At 43.8% G+C, this 14,240-nt stretch overlaps 1 protein-coding gene across 4 annotated transcripts in view; it reads right to left on the minus strand.

The window, feature by feature from the left end:
• The window catches only part of SNX6 (sorting nexin 6), a 50,431-nt gene that overhangs the window by 15,520 nt on the left and 20,671 nt on the right, over window positions 1-14,240 (minus strand). For all 4 annotated transcript variants that reach the window (XM_004584748.3, XM_036495594.2, XM_058666330.1 and 1 more), the window contains 2 exons: window positions 7,396-7,491; window positions 4,105-4,210 (listed from right to left, as the gene is read on the minus strand). In XM_004584748.3, the coding sequence (XP_004584805.1) occupies window positions 4,105-4,210; window positions 7,396-7,491 (202 nt within the window). The remainder of the gene's footprint in view (window positions 1-4,104; window positions 4,211-7,395; window positions 7,492-14,240) is intronic.

Genomic DNA, 14,240 nt, shown 5'->3' on the forward strand with positions numbered 1-14,240 from the left:
AGCTGGATGGGAAGTGGAGTAGCCAATACATGAACCGGCGCCCATATGGGATTACAGCTCTAGCCACTGAGCTTTTGTGCTGCGCCCTGTTTCTTTATTAATTAACAAAGTCTAAGACATTATGTATGGAAACTCCCGATTATACTAGCAATATTTCTACAAGTTTTTATTTCTAAATAAAACGGTTATCCTTTGGGGATGTGTTACAATGGGTTAGGTCACAGGTTATGTTGCCTATATTTAATTCCAGAGCACCTGGGTCAAGACCTTGTGACTCTATTTCTGATGCAGCTTCCTACTAATGTACCTGGGAAAACAGCAGATATCATATGAGTCCCTGCAAACCATGTAGAAGACCCACATGGAGTTCTGGACTCCTGGCTTTGGCCTGGCCCAACCCCAGCTACTGAAGGCATTAGTGAACAAGCAGATGGAAGACGGGTTTCTCCTTATCATTCTTTCAAATATACACATGACACTTGGGAATTTTTTTTTTTTTTTTTTTAGATTTTATTTATTTGAAAGGCAGAGCTGAAGAGAGAGGATGAGCAGAGACAGAGAGAGACCCTCCACTCACTGTCACTCTCCAGTCCAAAGCCAGGAGTCTGGAGCTTTCCCTGGGTCTTCCACAAGGAAGCAGGGGCTCGAGTACCTGGCCATCTTGTGCTGCTTCCTCAGACATGTTATAAGCAAGCTGTATCAGAAATGAAGCAGCCAGGTTCTAAAGGGTACCTGTACAGGATACTGGCACCACACATAGTGTGCCGCCCTCTATGTTACTCCACTAACCTCACATAAATATTTTTTAAAAAATAGTAACCCTTGGGTCGCCAAAAATTACATTTAATTAATAAGGCTTAAATTTGGTGACTATTTGCGTATTGTTAGTCAAGGAAGACCTAACTGGTATCCTTTTTTTTAAAAAAAAGATTGAGTATAAACTTCAGACTCTGAATGAATGATCACTTCTGTGAGATTCTTTACTGTTATGTTAATCTAAAAGTTTAATATTAAAAAATAGTAACTAGGGGTTAAGTCTAGTGTCTGTGATGCTGGCATCCCGTACAGGTGTCAGTTCATGTCCCAGCTGTGCTACTTAAAAATCTAGCTCCTTACTCAAGATGGCCCAAATAGTAACCCTGGATGAAGCTCTTGGCTCCTGGCCTCAGCCTGGCCCTGGCCGTTTGGAGAGTGTATCAGCAGACTAAAGATCTCTGCGACTTTGATTTTCTTTTTTTTTTTTTTTTAAGATTTATTTATTTTTTATTGCAAAGTCAGATACATACAGAGGAGGAAAAACAGAGGAAGATCTTCCGTCCGATGATTCACTCCCCAAGTGACCACAAAGGCCGGAGCTGCGCCAATCCAAAGCCAGGAGCCAGGAACCTCCTCCAGGTCTCCCACGCAGGTACAGGGTCCCAAGGTTTTGGGCAGTCCTCAACTGCTTTCCCAGGCCACAAGCAGGGAACTGGATGAAAAGCAGGGCTGCTGGGATTAGAACCGGCACCCATATGGGATCCCAGAATGTTCAAACAGTGAGGACTTTAGTTACTAGGCCATGCCGCCAGGCTTGTGACTTTGATTTTCAAAAGCAATCAACCAATCTGAAGAAAAAAATTTTGTGCAGCCAGCATCTGGCAGATCAATTGACACAGCTGAGGGGCCAGCACTGCAGTGTAATGAGTTAACCTGCCACACTGCTCAGCTTCTGCCCAACTTCCTGCTAATGTGACTGGGAAGACAATGGAAGATAGCTCTAGTACTTGGAAACCCTACACTCATATGTGAGACCAACCTGGAATGTTTTTTTTTTTTTTCCCCCAACCTGGAATTTGTAGCTTCTGGTTTCAGCTGGCCCAGACCTAGCTATTGTCATTTTGGTTGTGAATTAGCAAGTAAGACCTCTGTCACTCTTTTTTTCTTTCTTTCTTTTTTTTTAGATTTACTTAATTTATTGGAACGGCAGATGTACAGAGAGGAGGAGAGACAGAGAGGAAGATCTTCCATCCAATGATTCACTCCCCAAGCGGCCGGTGCCGATCCGAAGCAAGGAGCCAGGAAATTCTTTCTGGGTCTCCCACGCGGGTGCAGGGTCCCAAGACTTTGGGCCATCCTCTACTGCTTTCCCAGGCCACAAGCAGGGAGCTAGATGGGGAGTGGGGCTGCCGGGATTAGAACCGGTACCCATATGGGATCCCGGCGCGTTCAAGGAAAGGACTTTAACCATTACGCTATTGTGCTGGGCCCCACTCTGTCTTTCAATTGAAGAAATAAATCTTTTTTAAGACAAGATTTATCTGTATTTGAAAGGTAGATTTATCAGAGGGAGAAGACACACTGAGAAAAAGATCTTCCATCCACTGGTTTACTCCTCAAATGGCTGCAAAGCCAGAGCCGAGCTGATCTGAAGTTGGCAGCCAGGAGCCTCCTCCAGGTCTCCCACATAGGTGCAGGATCCTGAGGATTTGAGCCATCCTCTGCTGCTTTCCAAGACCACAAGCAGAGAGCTGAATCAGAAGTGGAGCAGCTGGAATATGAATCGGCACTCATTTGAAATGACAGGACCACAGGACAAAGGAGTAGCCTGCTATACCAGTACACCAATCCAAACATATAAATCTTAAAAAAAAAAAAAAAAAAAAAAAAAAAAAAAAAAAAAAAAAGAAGAAGAAAGGCAAAGTTAAGAGAGAGACAGGGGGAAAGGAAAGAGATCCTTCCACTGGTTCACTCCCCAAATGGCCACAATGGCTGCAGCTGGGCTGGTCTGAAGCCAGAACCAAGGAGCTCCATTGGGGTTGCCACATGTGCACAAGGACACAAGCACTTGGGCCATCTTTCACTGCTTTTACAGGTGCACCATCAGGGAGCTGGATCCTAAGAGAAGCCAGATGCTTAACCTACCTACTATGGCAAACATCCATCTCAATTGCTACACTTTCAAAGAAAACTTTCATACTTCAGTGCTTCAGAATATATAAAGTGCTTTACACGTACCTTTCATTTCACCACTTAGAATACAAAACAATGTGGTCTGAAGAGTAGATATTTATTATTATTTTTAAAGCTTCTCTTATTTACTAAATGCATTTTTAAAAAGATTTATTTATTTTTATCAGAAAGGTAGATTTACAGAGAGACAACTTCAATCTACTGGTTTATTCCCCAAATGGCCACAATGGCCTGAGCTGAGCTGTACTGAAGCCAAGAGCCAGGAGCTTCTTCTAGGTCTCTCATGTGAGCTACAGCTCAAAGACTTAAGTCATTCTCTGCTGCTTTCCCAAGTTTGTTACCCTGAACCTGGAGTAGGCAGGAATCAAACTAGTGCTCATAAGGGATTCCTTTAGTCACTGCACAGCTTCTTATTATAGCTATATTCATTGTTTCATCAAGGACATTCTTAATGTAAGTCCCACTTTTTAGAATTCTTAAGTGTCTGATAAGAAGACAGGAACTACCAGGCCCAGTGCCGTAGCCTAGTGTCTAAAGTCCTTGCCTTGCACCCACTGGGATCCCATATGAGTGCTGCTCCACTTCCTTTTCAGCTTCCTGCTTGTAGCCTGGGAAAGCAGAGGAAGAAGACCCAAAGCTTTGAGATCCTGCACCTGTGTGGCAGACCCGGAAGAAGCTCTGGGCTCCTGGTTTCAGATCGACTCAGCTTTTGGCCGTTGGGGCTACTTGGGGCATGAACTAGAGGATGGAAGATCTTTCTGAGTCTCCAGTCTCTTCTTTGTAAATCTGATTTTCCAATAAAAATAAATAAAACTTAAAAAAAACCAAAAAACCAAAAAAAGACAGTAGCTATCAGTGCAGCTTGATGCCACTGTCTTGACTATAACAAGGCACCAGCAGTTTTATTCATTTTTTTTCTTTTGCATTTTCTGTGTAACAACACAGTAACAAAGATAAAACGTATCACAATGTTTTTATGAAATGTTTTAATTCACAGACTCACTCTAAAAGGTTCAAAGGCCTTGAGATCCAAATTTCATGAACCAGTTCAAGAAATCACTTTTCTATAACAAAACTCTTAGAAACTGTAAACAACATGCCAGTGTTATATTTGTGACATTACAAATGTAAGCATTAACAAGAGAAAAACCTTACTTTTGTGGGATCTTGTCATCTTGTCAGATTTAGCTGATGCATCCTTAACCCGGTTATGATATTCTAAAAGAAATGTTCGTTCATGCTCAAAGAAATCATCTACATCCTATAGGATCAACAGAAAATGTGCATTTTTTTCACTTATTTGTTGTAATGTCATATGTAAATCACTTTGTGTTACAGAAGATCACCAGTGAAATAGTACATTTATTCTCTATTAACCAGATGATCTACTGATTGCATCAATAAGTTAGGAATTATTAAGACATGTATTTCTGTCTATTAAGAAACCTATGGTATTTGTAGTTAGACTCAGAGTTCTTTATCAAGTTCATGTTCACACACTACATGCTGAAATAGGTTTTGCTTGTGTCATGCTTGTTCAACAAGCCCTTCTGCTGATCATGAGTATTCTATGGCTTTTGAAGCCAGGATTTAATTTCCTTACATTTTGATGCTTCTTATGCATTAATACAAACATTTTTCTTAGCTAGTACCACTACCGTTGACTATGATTTTGACAACTTAATTTGACTAAAGTTTGAATGAGCCATATGCTGATGGACAAATCCACATTTTCTTCATCTTCACTGTAACTGTGGTAAGGATAAACAAATTGTTTTTGAAAAGAAAAAAATAATCAGGGCACACTGAAGCAAAAATCTGTGGTTTGTTTTTAATCTAGAATGCATTCTTTGGCTTCCTGGCCTCGCTCATTAGGGCTCTCACCAATAGCTCTGGGGAACATGGTCAAGTTAGCTACCAGCTAACAATGATCAGGTCAAACACTTTTTTTTTTTTTTAGATTTACTACTCTTTATTGGAAAGGCAGATTTACAGAGAGAAAGATCTTCTGTCCTCTGGTTTACTCCCCAAATAGCTACTACAATGGCTGGAGCTAAACTAATCTGAAGCCAGGAGCTTTTTCTGGATCTCCCACAATAGTGCAGGGTCCCAAGGCTTTAAGCCACCCTCTACTGCTTTCCCAGGCCACAGAGCAGGGAGCTGGACGGGAAGTGGAGCATCCGTGACCCCCATCAGCTCCCATATGGAATGCCATGCTTGGAATGAGAGGATTAGCCAACTGAGCCATCACACCATGCTCCTTGTTTTTCTTCTTTTTTCAAATCAGGCTAACTATATACTAAAACTAAACAGAACTTTTTCCTTTCTAAATTAGCAACCATTCACTGGAAGAAAGTCAGTTGATATGAGGTAATCTGAAGATCATATCAACAAAACACAAATAGCAAGAATTGCTACTGACAAAATGTCATTTAAAATCTCTAATTCTGGGCAGACGTAATGACTTAAAGCACTAACCACCTGCCTGCAAGCCCTAACATCCCGTATGGGCACCGGTTTGTGTCACAGCTGCTCCACTTCCGATTCAGCTCGTTGCTTATGGCCTGGGAAAGCAGCAGAGCGTGGTCCTGGGACCCTGCATCAATGTGGCATCAGTTTAGCTGCAGCTATTGTAGCCAGTTGGGAAGCTAACCAACAGATAGAAGATCTTTTATCTGTCTCTCCTATCTCTGTAAATCTACCTTTTCAATAAAAGTAAAGAAACTAAAACAAACAAACAAACAAAAAACCCAACTTATAATTTAGGGGCCAGCATCATGGTACAGCTGGTGTTGTTTTAAGTCCTGGCTGCTCCACTTCCAATCAAGCTTCCTGTTAACATGCCAGGGAAAGCAACAGAAGGGACAAGAGTGCTTGGGCCTTGCTACATGTGGGAGACCTGGATGGAGTTCCCACCTATTGACTTTGGTCAAAATGGCCCTGGCCATTGTGGCCAATTGGGAGTAAATCGGCAGACGGAAGAAGTTCGCTCTCTCATTCAATATCACTGTGTTTTTCAAATAAACTTCTTAAAAATTTGGCAATTCATAGGGTCAACACAATAGCCTAGTATCTAAGGTCATCACCTTGCACACGCTGGGATCCTATACAGGCGCTGGTTTGTATCCCAGCTGTTACACTTCCTTTCTAGATCCCTGCTTGTGTCCTGGGAAAGCAGCCGAGGACGGCCCAAAGCCTTGGGACCCTACACCCATTTGGGAGATCTGGAGGAAGCTCCTGGCTTTGGATCAGCTCAACTTCAGTCATTCTGGCCATCTGGGGAGTGAATCAGAGGAAGAAACAACTTTCTCTGTCTCTCCTTCTCTCTGTAAATCTGACTTCCAACAATAAATTTGTTTTAAAACTTAGCAAATTTTTAAAAAGATTTATTTATTTTTATTGCAAAGTCAGATATACAGAGAGGAGGAGGAGGAGAGAGAGAGAAAGATCTTTTGTCCAATGAACCACTCCCCCAGCAACTGCACCGGCCAGAGCTGAGCCGATCTGAAGCCAGGAACCCGGAGATTCTTCTGGGTCTCCCACGTGGGTGCAGAGTCACTGCTTTCCCAGGCCACAGGCAGGGAACTGGATGGGAAGCGGGGCTGCCTGGATTAGAACCAGCACCTATATGGGATTCCGATTCATTCAAGGCGAGGACTTTAGTCACCAGGCCACTGTGACTGGCCCAAAATTTAGCAATTCTTAGGGATGTAAAGAGAGGGGTAAATCTATCTTTCCATAATTACAGTGAAGCATGCTATCAATCAAAATATTATTCACGTTCAAGCATCAGTTGTTTTTTCATTAACAAAGTTATCAATCATAATAGTGATTTATACTTAACAACTAAAAAAAAGCTTAATATTAACGCGTAAGAACCATCAGAATGAAAGGAAGTTGAATCTTCAATAGGAAGAACCAATAACACATACATTATCAATACTCCAACTGTGCTATTTCTGAATAATCAGAGTACATTTTAATTAAACAGAATATACCCAAGCTTTATTGTATATTTACCTATAACAACAATAGCATCCAGCGCCATTATTCCTTAGCTTTTGCCTGATAATAAGTATTTTTCTCATTTTAATGGTAACTGCAAACAAATTAAAATTCCAGCTTGATGTCTTGTCTGCCATCCCTTTTCTCTCCATCCCCAGCTGTTCCACAGTTACTCCTTGTTCACCCAGGGAAGCTCTCCACACAAGACCTGAAGGCTTGGGACAGGACAGTTCATTGGGGGCTATTTCTTCCAACGGACTGATTGGAAGAAACAAACATGAGTTCCAGGCAGATGAATCTCCTTGACTACAAACTTTACACTCCCTGGAGAAGAACACTCCTTAGAGAGGAACCCAAAGTAGGGAGCACCATTTCCCAGACTCAAGGATTTTACTGTTCAAAGTTTTCTTTTACTGTTTCAGCACAAAAAAAAAATCTTACCTTTACTCCAGAAACAATTACTCCATCTGCTGACTTAACCATGTTTTTAAAGAAATCTTCAAGTTTCTCCTTTTTATTTTTACCTCGAACACTCAACTAAAAGAAAGGTAATTTATGTTAGTATTAGGCTACAAATGGATAGTGTTGTCTCCTATATTCTTTGACATTTAAATGACATCAAAAGGATCTCAGTTTTCAAACTTAACAAAAATATATTCTGCAAATTTCTTATTCTGAATTAACTTATATATTCTTTTGCCTTGTTTTGAGGGTCAATAGCTAATGGCACAACAGAAGATGGTTTTGAACGGCATGATCATCTAAGAGCAAAACTGAGCAGCAGCTTTTTGGCCCTTAACACCTGTTTGTAGTATGAAGGAACCACTGAAAAGGAACATCACTTCTGACTTTCTTATGTTAATATATTGCCATGATCCTACTTTAATGCATTATGATTCACAAACCTCTACTATGTTTGCAACTAAGCCCCTACCTCCATCCCAAGACACTACTAAAAGGTGGGTTCTTGGAGAAGTGAGAGCAAAGCCTTAAACGGGATTAGTATCCTTATAAGCGGCTGGGTTGGTTAGGTGGGGTATGAAAGGGGGTAGAGCTGGTGCCAGAGGACAGCACTGTGGTAAAACAGGTTCAGCCACAGCCTATAACAATAGTAGCATCCCACACAAGCGCCTATTCAAGTCCCAGCTACTCCACTTCCGATCTAGCTCATTGCTAACACACCTGGGAAAGCTGTGGAAGATGGCTGATGTCCTTGGACCCACGTGGGAGACCCAGAAGAAGCTCCTGCTATGATCAGTCTCAACACTGGCTGTTGTGGCTATTTGAAGAGTGAACAAATGGATAGAAGATCTCTCTCTCTCTGTCTCGCAAATCAATCACAAAATTTAAAAATTCATTAAAAAATTTTAAAGTTTATATTTATTTTTATTGGAAAAGCATATATACAGAGAGAAGATACAGGGAGAAAGATCTTCTGTCCAATGATTCACTCCCCAAGAGGCTGCAACAGCTGGAAGTGAGCTGAGCCGATCCAAAGCAAGGAGCCAGAAGCCTCTTCCAGGTCTCCCACACAGGTGCAGGGTTCCAAGGCTTTGGGCAGTCCTCAACTGCTTTCCCAGGCCACAAGCAGGGAGCTGGATGGGAAATGGAGCTGCCAGGATTAGAAGCGGCACCCATATGGGATCCTGGTGTGTTCAAGGCGAGGACTTTAGCTGCTAGGTCACACCGCCGTGCCCAACTTCTTCCTTTCTCATACATCTCAAATTCTACCAGCAATGTCTGAAAACTGTCCCTTCCACTAAGTCTGTATCTTTTCTTGCCCATGACTGTTAGTTAATAATCCTTGTCTTATTTCAATACATTTTGCTGCCTATCACAGTTTTCCAAATTTTGAGCATTTATCTCATCCATATTCAAAATTTCATGAGGTTTCATAATGCCAAACTCCTCCTCAGTATGGTAAGGAAGACTCTGAACAATCTGGTTCAATCCATCTTTCCACCCACCACCCTACTCCCACAGAACCTTATGCTTCAAATAGTTCTCAAAAATACTTCTGGTTTCTCTGTGGAATGGTGTCTAACACCTCACCAAAAAGTTGACTTAAACTTGAACATCCAACTAAAAGATGCATATATGAGGGGCTGGTGCTATGGTGTAGCAGATTCAGCCACTGCTTACATCACTGGTATCCCCATTAATACACCTAGAAAAGCAGAGGAAGATGGCCTAAATGCTTAGGTTCCTGACACCCATGACAGAAACCTGGAAGAAGCTCCTAGCTTCAGCCTGGTCTACCCGCCATTTGGGGAATGAACCAGCAGATGAACAATCTATCTTTCCCCTCTGTAACCTGGCTTTTCAAATAAATGAATCCTTTGGGGCTGGGGCAATGACTCAACTAGAGAATCCTCTACCTGCCAATGTCAGCACCCCATATGGGTGCCAGTATGTATCCCAGCTGCTTCACTTCCCATTCAGCTCCCTGCTTGCAGCCTGGGAAAGCAGCAGTGGATGGAACAAAATCTTGGGACCCTGAACCTGCATGGGAGACTCAGAAGAGGCTCAGCTCCAGCCATTGTGGCCATTTGGACAGTGACCCAGTGTATGAAGAGCCTTCTGTCTCCTTTCTATAAATTTGCCTTTCTAATTAAAATAAATAAATCTTTTAAATCATTTGAAATCATTTCATTTTTATAGGCACAGTGGTTAAGCTATTGCTTGGGACAACTGCATCCCTTGCCAGAGCCTAGTCCTAGCTCTGTCTCTGATTCTAGCTTCCTGAGAGGCAGCAAGGAACGGCTTGTGCAGTTGGATCCCTGACCACATGTGGGAAACCCATGTTGAACTCTTGACTTCTGGCTACAGCCTGGCAAAGCCTTGGCTGTCTACTACAGCCATACTCTGTGTTGGGGGACCGTGATATAAAAATCAGTACAAAGGAGGACACAGAAAAGCAAGTATATGATCAAATACAGCATTACTAGTATAACCTTAGAGGTAAACACAGGGACTAAGAGAAGCTGCAGAAGAACTCAGAAGAGACACAGGGGGTAAAGGGAACACAGGCTAGTAGTTGAATGACCACCTAGTACCATAACCCATGTGAGAATTACAAAAGTTGGAATTCAGGTTGGGGTGGGAAGAGAGGGGCTGGCTGCAGATTGCCCAAAAGGAGGGGTCTGGGGACATACTGGAATGGCAACGGCTGAGGGCATGTTGACAAGGGAGAAATAATTTTTGGAAACATTCACAAATTGGGTCACTGCACTTGCAGGTAAGTAAGGGAGCCGGGAGGGAGTGATCTGGAGCAGGTGAAATCAAGGGCATGTCTGGGTGAGGTCAAGGAACATGCCCACATGGAAGACCTGGGCTGGGCAAGGCCTGAGTACCTCCCTCTGAGCAAGAGCAAGAGGTAGCAGAGCAAGGGGTAGACCATGTCAGGCTGGGCAGTGGCACCCACCAGAACATGAAAGAACTGGAGCTAGGGGCAGAGTCTTAAAAAAAAAAAAAAAATTGTTTTTGATAATGTTTACATAGCTAAGCAGGGTGGGAAAGATTGAGGACTAAGGGAGTGTGGGTGAAAGCACTGTTTCCAAATCTTCTCCCTCTTTCTCCTGTATCTGGAGGAAGGGGAGAAATTAAGGGAGAAGCCGTACCCAGCCTACCCACCGCCCCAGTACCTGGGAATGGGGAATGGCCTAAATGTCATCCCAGAACCAATGTGGGACCTTCTCTAAGGGTTCCGCTTGAGTGGTTTCAATAGTTTTGAAATACTGTTGATCTTGCCAATTCAAGGATGAGGAAATCCTTCCAAATTCCAGCTGCTGACACAGTCAGAGCCAGAGTCTCCATTCGCCCAGATATTTGCTGTCAACACTTGGCTGGGGGCAATTGAGCAATCTGTTCTGCTCTCCTTCCTCTGCTATGATACCAGATATCCTCTGCAGGCTCCAATGGACTGCCATATCTTCCATGTGCATCTGGGCATACCGTCCACTGCTTCACGTTTGCCACGGTTCTGGTCCAGTTCTGACACATGCACTCCACGGTCAGACCCCAGATCCTGCAATTCTCCCCATGGTTTCCCCATAGAAACCTTGTCTGCGGTGATCCCAGTCCTGACTCTTGTGACTGCTAGTATGGGTCTGTCTCAGTCACTCTTTTAGCCTACACACACACTGGTAGTTGCAACTGCTGCGTCAGTTATATCTCCAATCTCACCTTATGTAAACCAATGGATGCTGTGGCCCAGTCCAACCCTGCCCACCACTCACTTGGCCCTCATGTGCACCAGTGGGACCTGCAGCCTAGTTTGGATGACCCCTAGTAACCCTCACTAGGCCTGTTCCCAGCCCTGCTTCCTATGCTTGCCAGTATGTGCACCAGATTGGTCCAGTCTGTCTCACATCCTATTCAGCTCTCACGTGTCAATGGGTGTTGAAGCACAGCTCAATCCAATTGACCCCACACCCATGTTGGTGGATGTTGCTGCTGCTGTCTAGCCAGTCTGCTGCCCCCAACCCTGATTCTTGTGCTCACCAATGGGAGTTACAGTCCATCAGAGAGGTGCCCACAGTTTCCCTAACAGGCCCATTCCCAGCCCTGGCTCTTGTACTTGTCAGGTGGTTCTACAGTCTAGGTTGACAGGATTTGCCTGGGGCAGATTCTATAGGGATTTGTGGGCTCACCTCTGTGTGACTCAGCACCCACAGGTTTGCACAGAGAGCTTTGGAGTGGTGACAGGCTGAGCCAGGCTGCAGTACTAGCTGGCACGTGTAAAGCCCAGGACTATGGGCAGACCATGCCATACAGGGACATGGCACCTGTTGGAACACGTGAGATCTGGGGCTGGGAGCAGGCCTGGTAGGGGAATTAAGAGAAATCCCCTGCTAGGTTCCTGCTATGGAGAATAGCCAGGGCTGGGGGCAGGCCAGGCCAGCCAGGGCTGCAGCACCCAGTGGCAAGTGCCAAGACTGGGTACAAGTCCTGTCAGGCTGGACTGCAGTATCCCCTGGCAGACACAAGATACGGGGCTGGGAGTGGGCCTAGTAGGGGAACTGCAGGCACTCTGCTGCTGGGCTGCAGCTCCCAGTGGTCAACATGAGAGCCAGGGCTAGGGGGAGTCTAGGTTGGTGAAGGCAGCAGTATCCTCCGGCATATATGAGGGGAGAGCATATATGTGGGGGCATGTCGGACTGAGCTAAACTGCAGCATTCATGGGTATGCAGGACAGCCAGATGGGATACAGGACAGACTAGGCTAGGCGGTAGCACATGTCAGCACATGCAAAAACCGGGCACTGGGAGTAGGCCTGGTGGGGGATATAGGGTGTTTCTCTGACTAGGTCCAGGCACCTGCTGATATGTGTGAAGACCAGGCCTGTGGTGGGCTGAGCTGGGTAAGCTGTAGCACCCATTCGTTCATGTGAGAAATGAAGCTGGGGGTGGAACTGACCAGGCAATTGCATCCACTGGTATGTGTATTGGCTGGTACAGGTGGCAAACCGAACCTGGTGCCCACAAGAGTCAAGTCTGAAGTCACCCTGGCAAGGTTTCTTGGGGGACTTTCCAAACAGACCACTAGACTCAAACGCAGTCACAGGGGAAGATCACAAAATATGTACAACCTTAAAGTCCATGTATTGGGAGTGGGCCTTCTCAGCTGCTGATGCCTGTGCACTGGATAGCATGCCCAGATGCATAGGGAGAGCATGATAACTGGCTCATCTAGGTCAGTAGAGGACATCAAGTGCCATGTCAGAAGATGAAAAGCAAAAGATGTTGGACTACTCTCCTGGCCATGTTTTGCACCATGTTCCTGGACCTGGGGATACATTAAAGTGGACCTGGTCAGCCAACAGACCTTGGAAAGATTTTCTCAACCCCGGTGCAATGAAACCATGATGACTCAGAACTATTAAAACCACTCAAGTAATACTCTTGGAACACTCCTTCCCACATCAGGGTCTCTAAGGTGTCATCAAAGAACCACCCCCTATCCCCGGATATAATTTGACAGCAAGGACTGCCTCCCATCCCTTCTCCTTCTGTGGACACAAGAGAAAAAGTTGAAACATTTGTGCTATCCACCTTTCTCCCTACCCTAATTAGAGACCCACACGGACATGTGTCTCTCTCAACCACGTAAACAATTAAAACCAGATGTTTAAAAATTTCCTTTTCATGGTAAGTACACCTAACAAACTAGGAATATAAGGAAGTATCTTCATAAAGAACATTTGCCAAAAACTTGTAACTAACATCATACTCAATGATGTAATAATACACATTATCTCCCTTAAGGTAAAAAACAAAAAGAACTTTTGCAGATAGGGCAGTTACACAAGAAAAACAATGAGAAGCATCCAGACTGGGAAAAGAATAAAAGCAAAAACAAAAATCTGAAAGTGGACAGATGTGGCTCCTAAGACAGCTGAGTATTGTAGAGATTACAGAAGAGAAGTTTAACAATTTGATTTCTGACTGGCTGCCATTTCCCTGTGAAGGTGGTCATCTAACCTAGATGAACTATTCTGAGCTGAAACTAGCTTTTACAAAAAATGGAAGACTCTAAAGATGTAAGTTTGTTAAAAATAATAGAGAAGGTACTAGAAACTACATGAGAAAGAAGTAAAAGCTGGTGATTGAGGATCTAGATCAATGAGTGAGTCAAAAAACACATAAAAAAGAAAAAGAAGTTCACTGCCTGCTGCACCAGTATCCCACATGTGTGCAGGCTCAAGTACTAGCCCAAATCCCTGGGGACCTGCATTCATACAGGAGCCTTGGAAGAAGCTCTGGGCTTCTGGCTTTGGATCAGCTCAGGTCTGGTCTTTTGGCTATTTGGGGAATGAATCAACAGATGGAAGATCTTTCTCATTGTCTCTCCTCTCTCTCTCTACCTCTGATGTTCAAATAAATAAATAAATAAGTAAATAAATTGATCTTTTAAAATAAATAAATAAATAATACAGATGTCTGTACAATTTCAAATAATAATAAGGTCTGCGGCAATAGGACAGAGAACTTGATGAAGGAACTTGAGTCCAAGTGACCTTGCACTGATGGTACCACACCTCACTACATGCCTATGTTGTACCATCAAAATCGTTGCTAAGGTTTTAGCCCAGGCTGTAAGCAAAAATCAGACTTAGAGATGAAGTAGGAGCTAGCACAGTGATAAAGCAGGCTAATCCTCCAATACAGGAACTAGTTCCAGTACTGGCTGTTCCATTTCTAATCCAGTTCCCTACTGATGTGCCTAGGAAAGCAGTGGACAATGACCCAAGGCTTTGGGCCCCTGCACCCATGAGGAGACCATGA

Source organism: Ochotona princeps, chromosome 6 (genome assembly GCF_030435755.1).
Source record: "Ochotona princeps isolate mOchPri1 chromosome 6, mOchPri1.hap1, whole genome shotgun sequence".
Taxonomy (NCBI): domain Eukaryota; kingdom Metazoa; phylum Chordata; class Mammalia; order Lagomorpha; family Ochotonidae; genus Ochotona; species Ochotona princeps.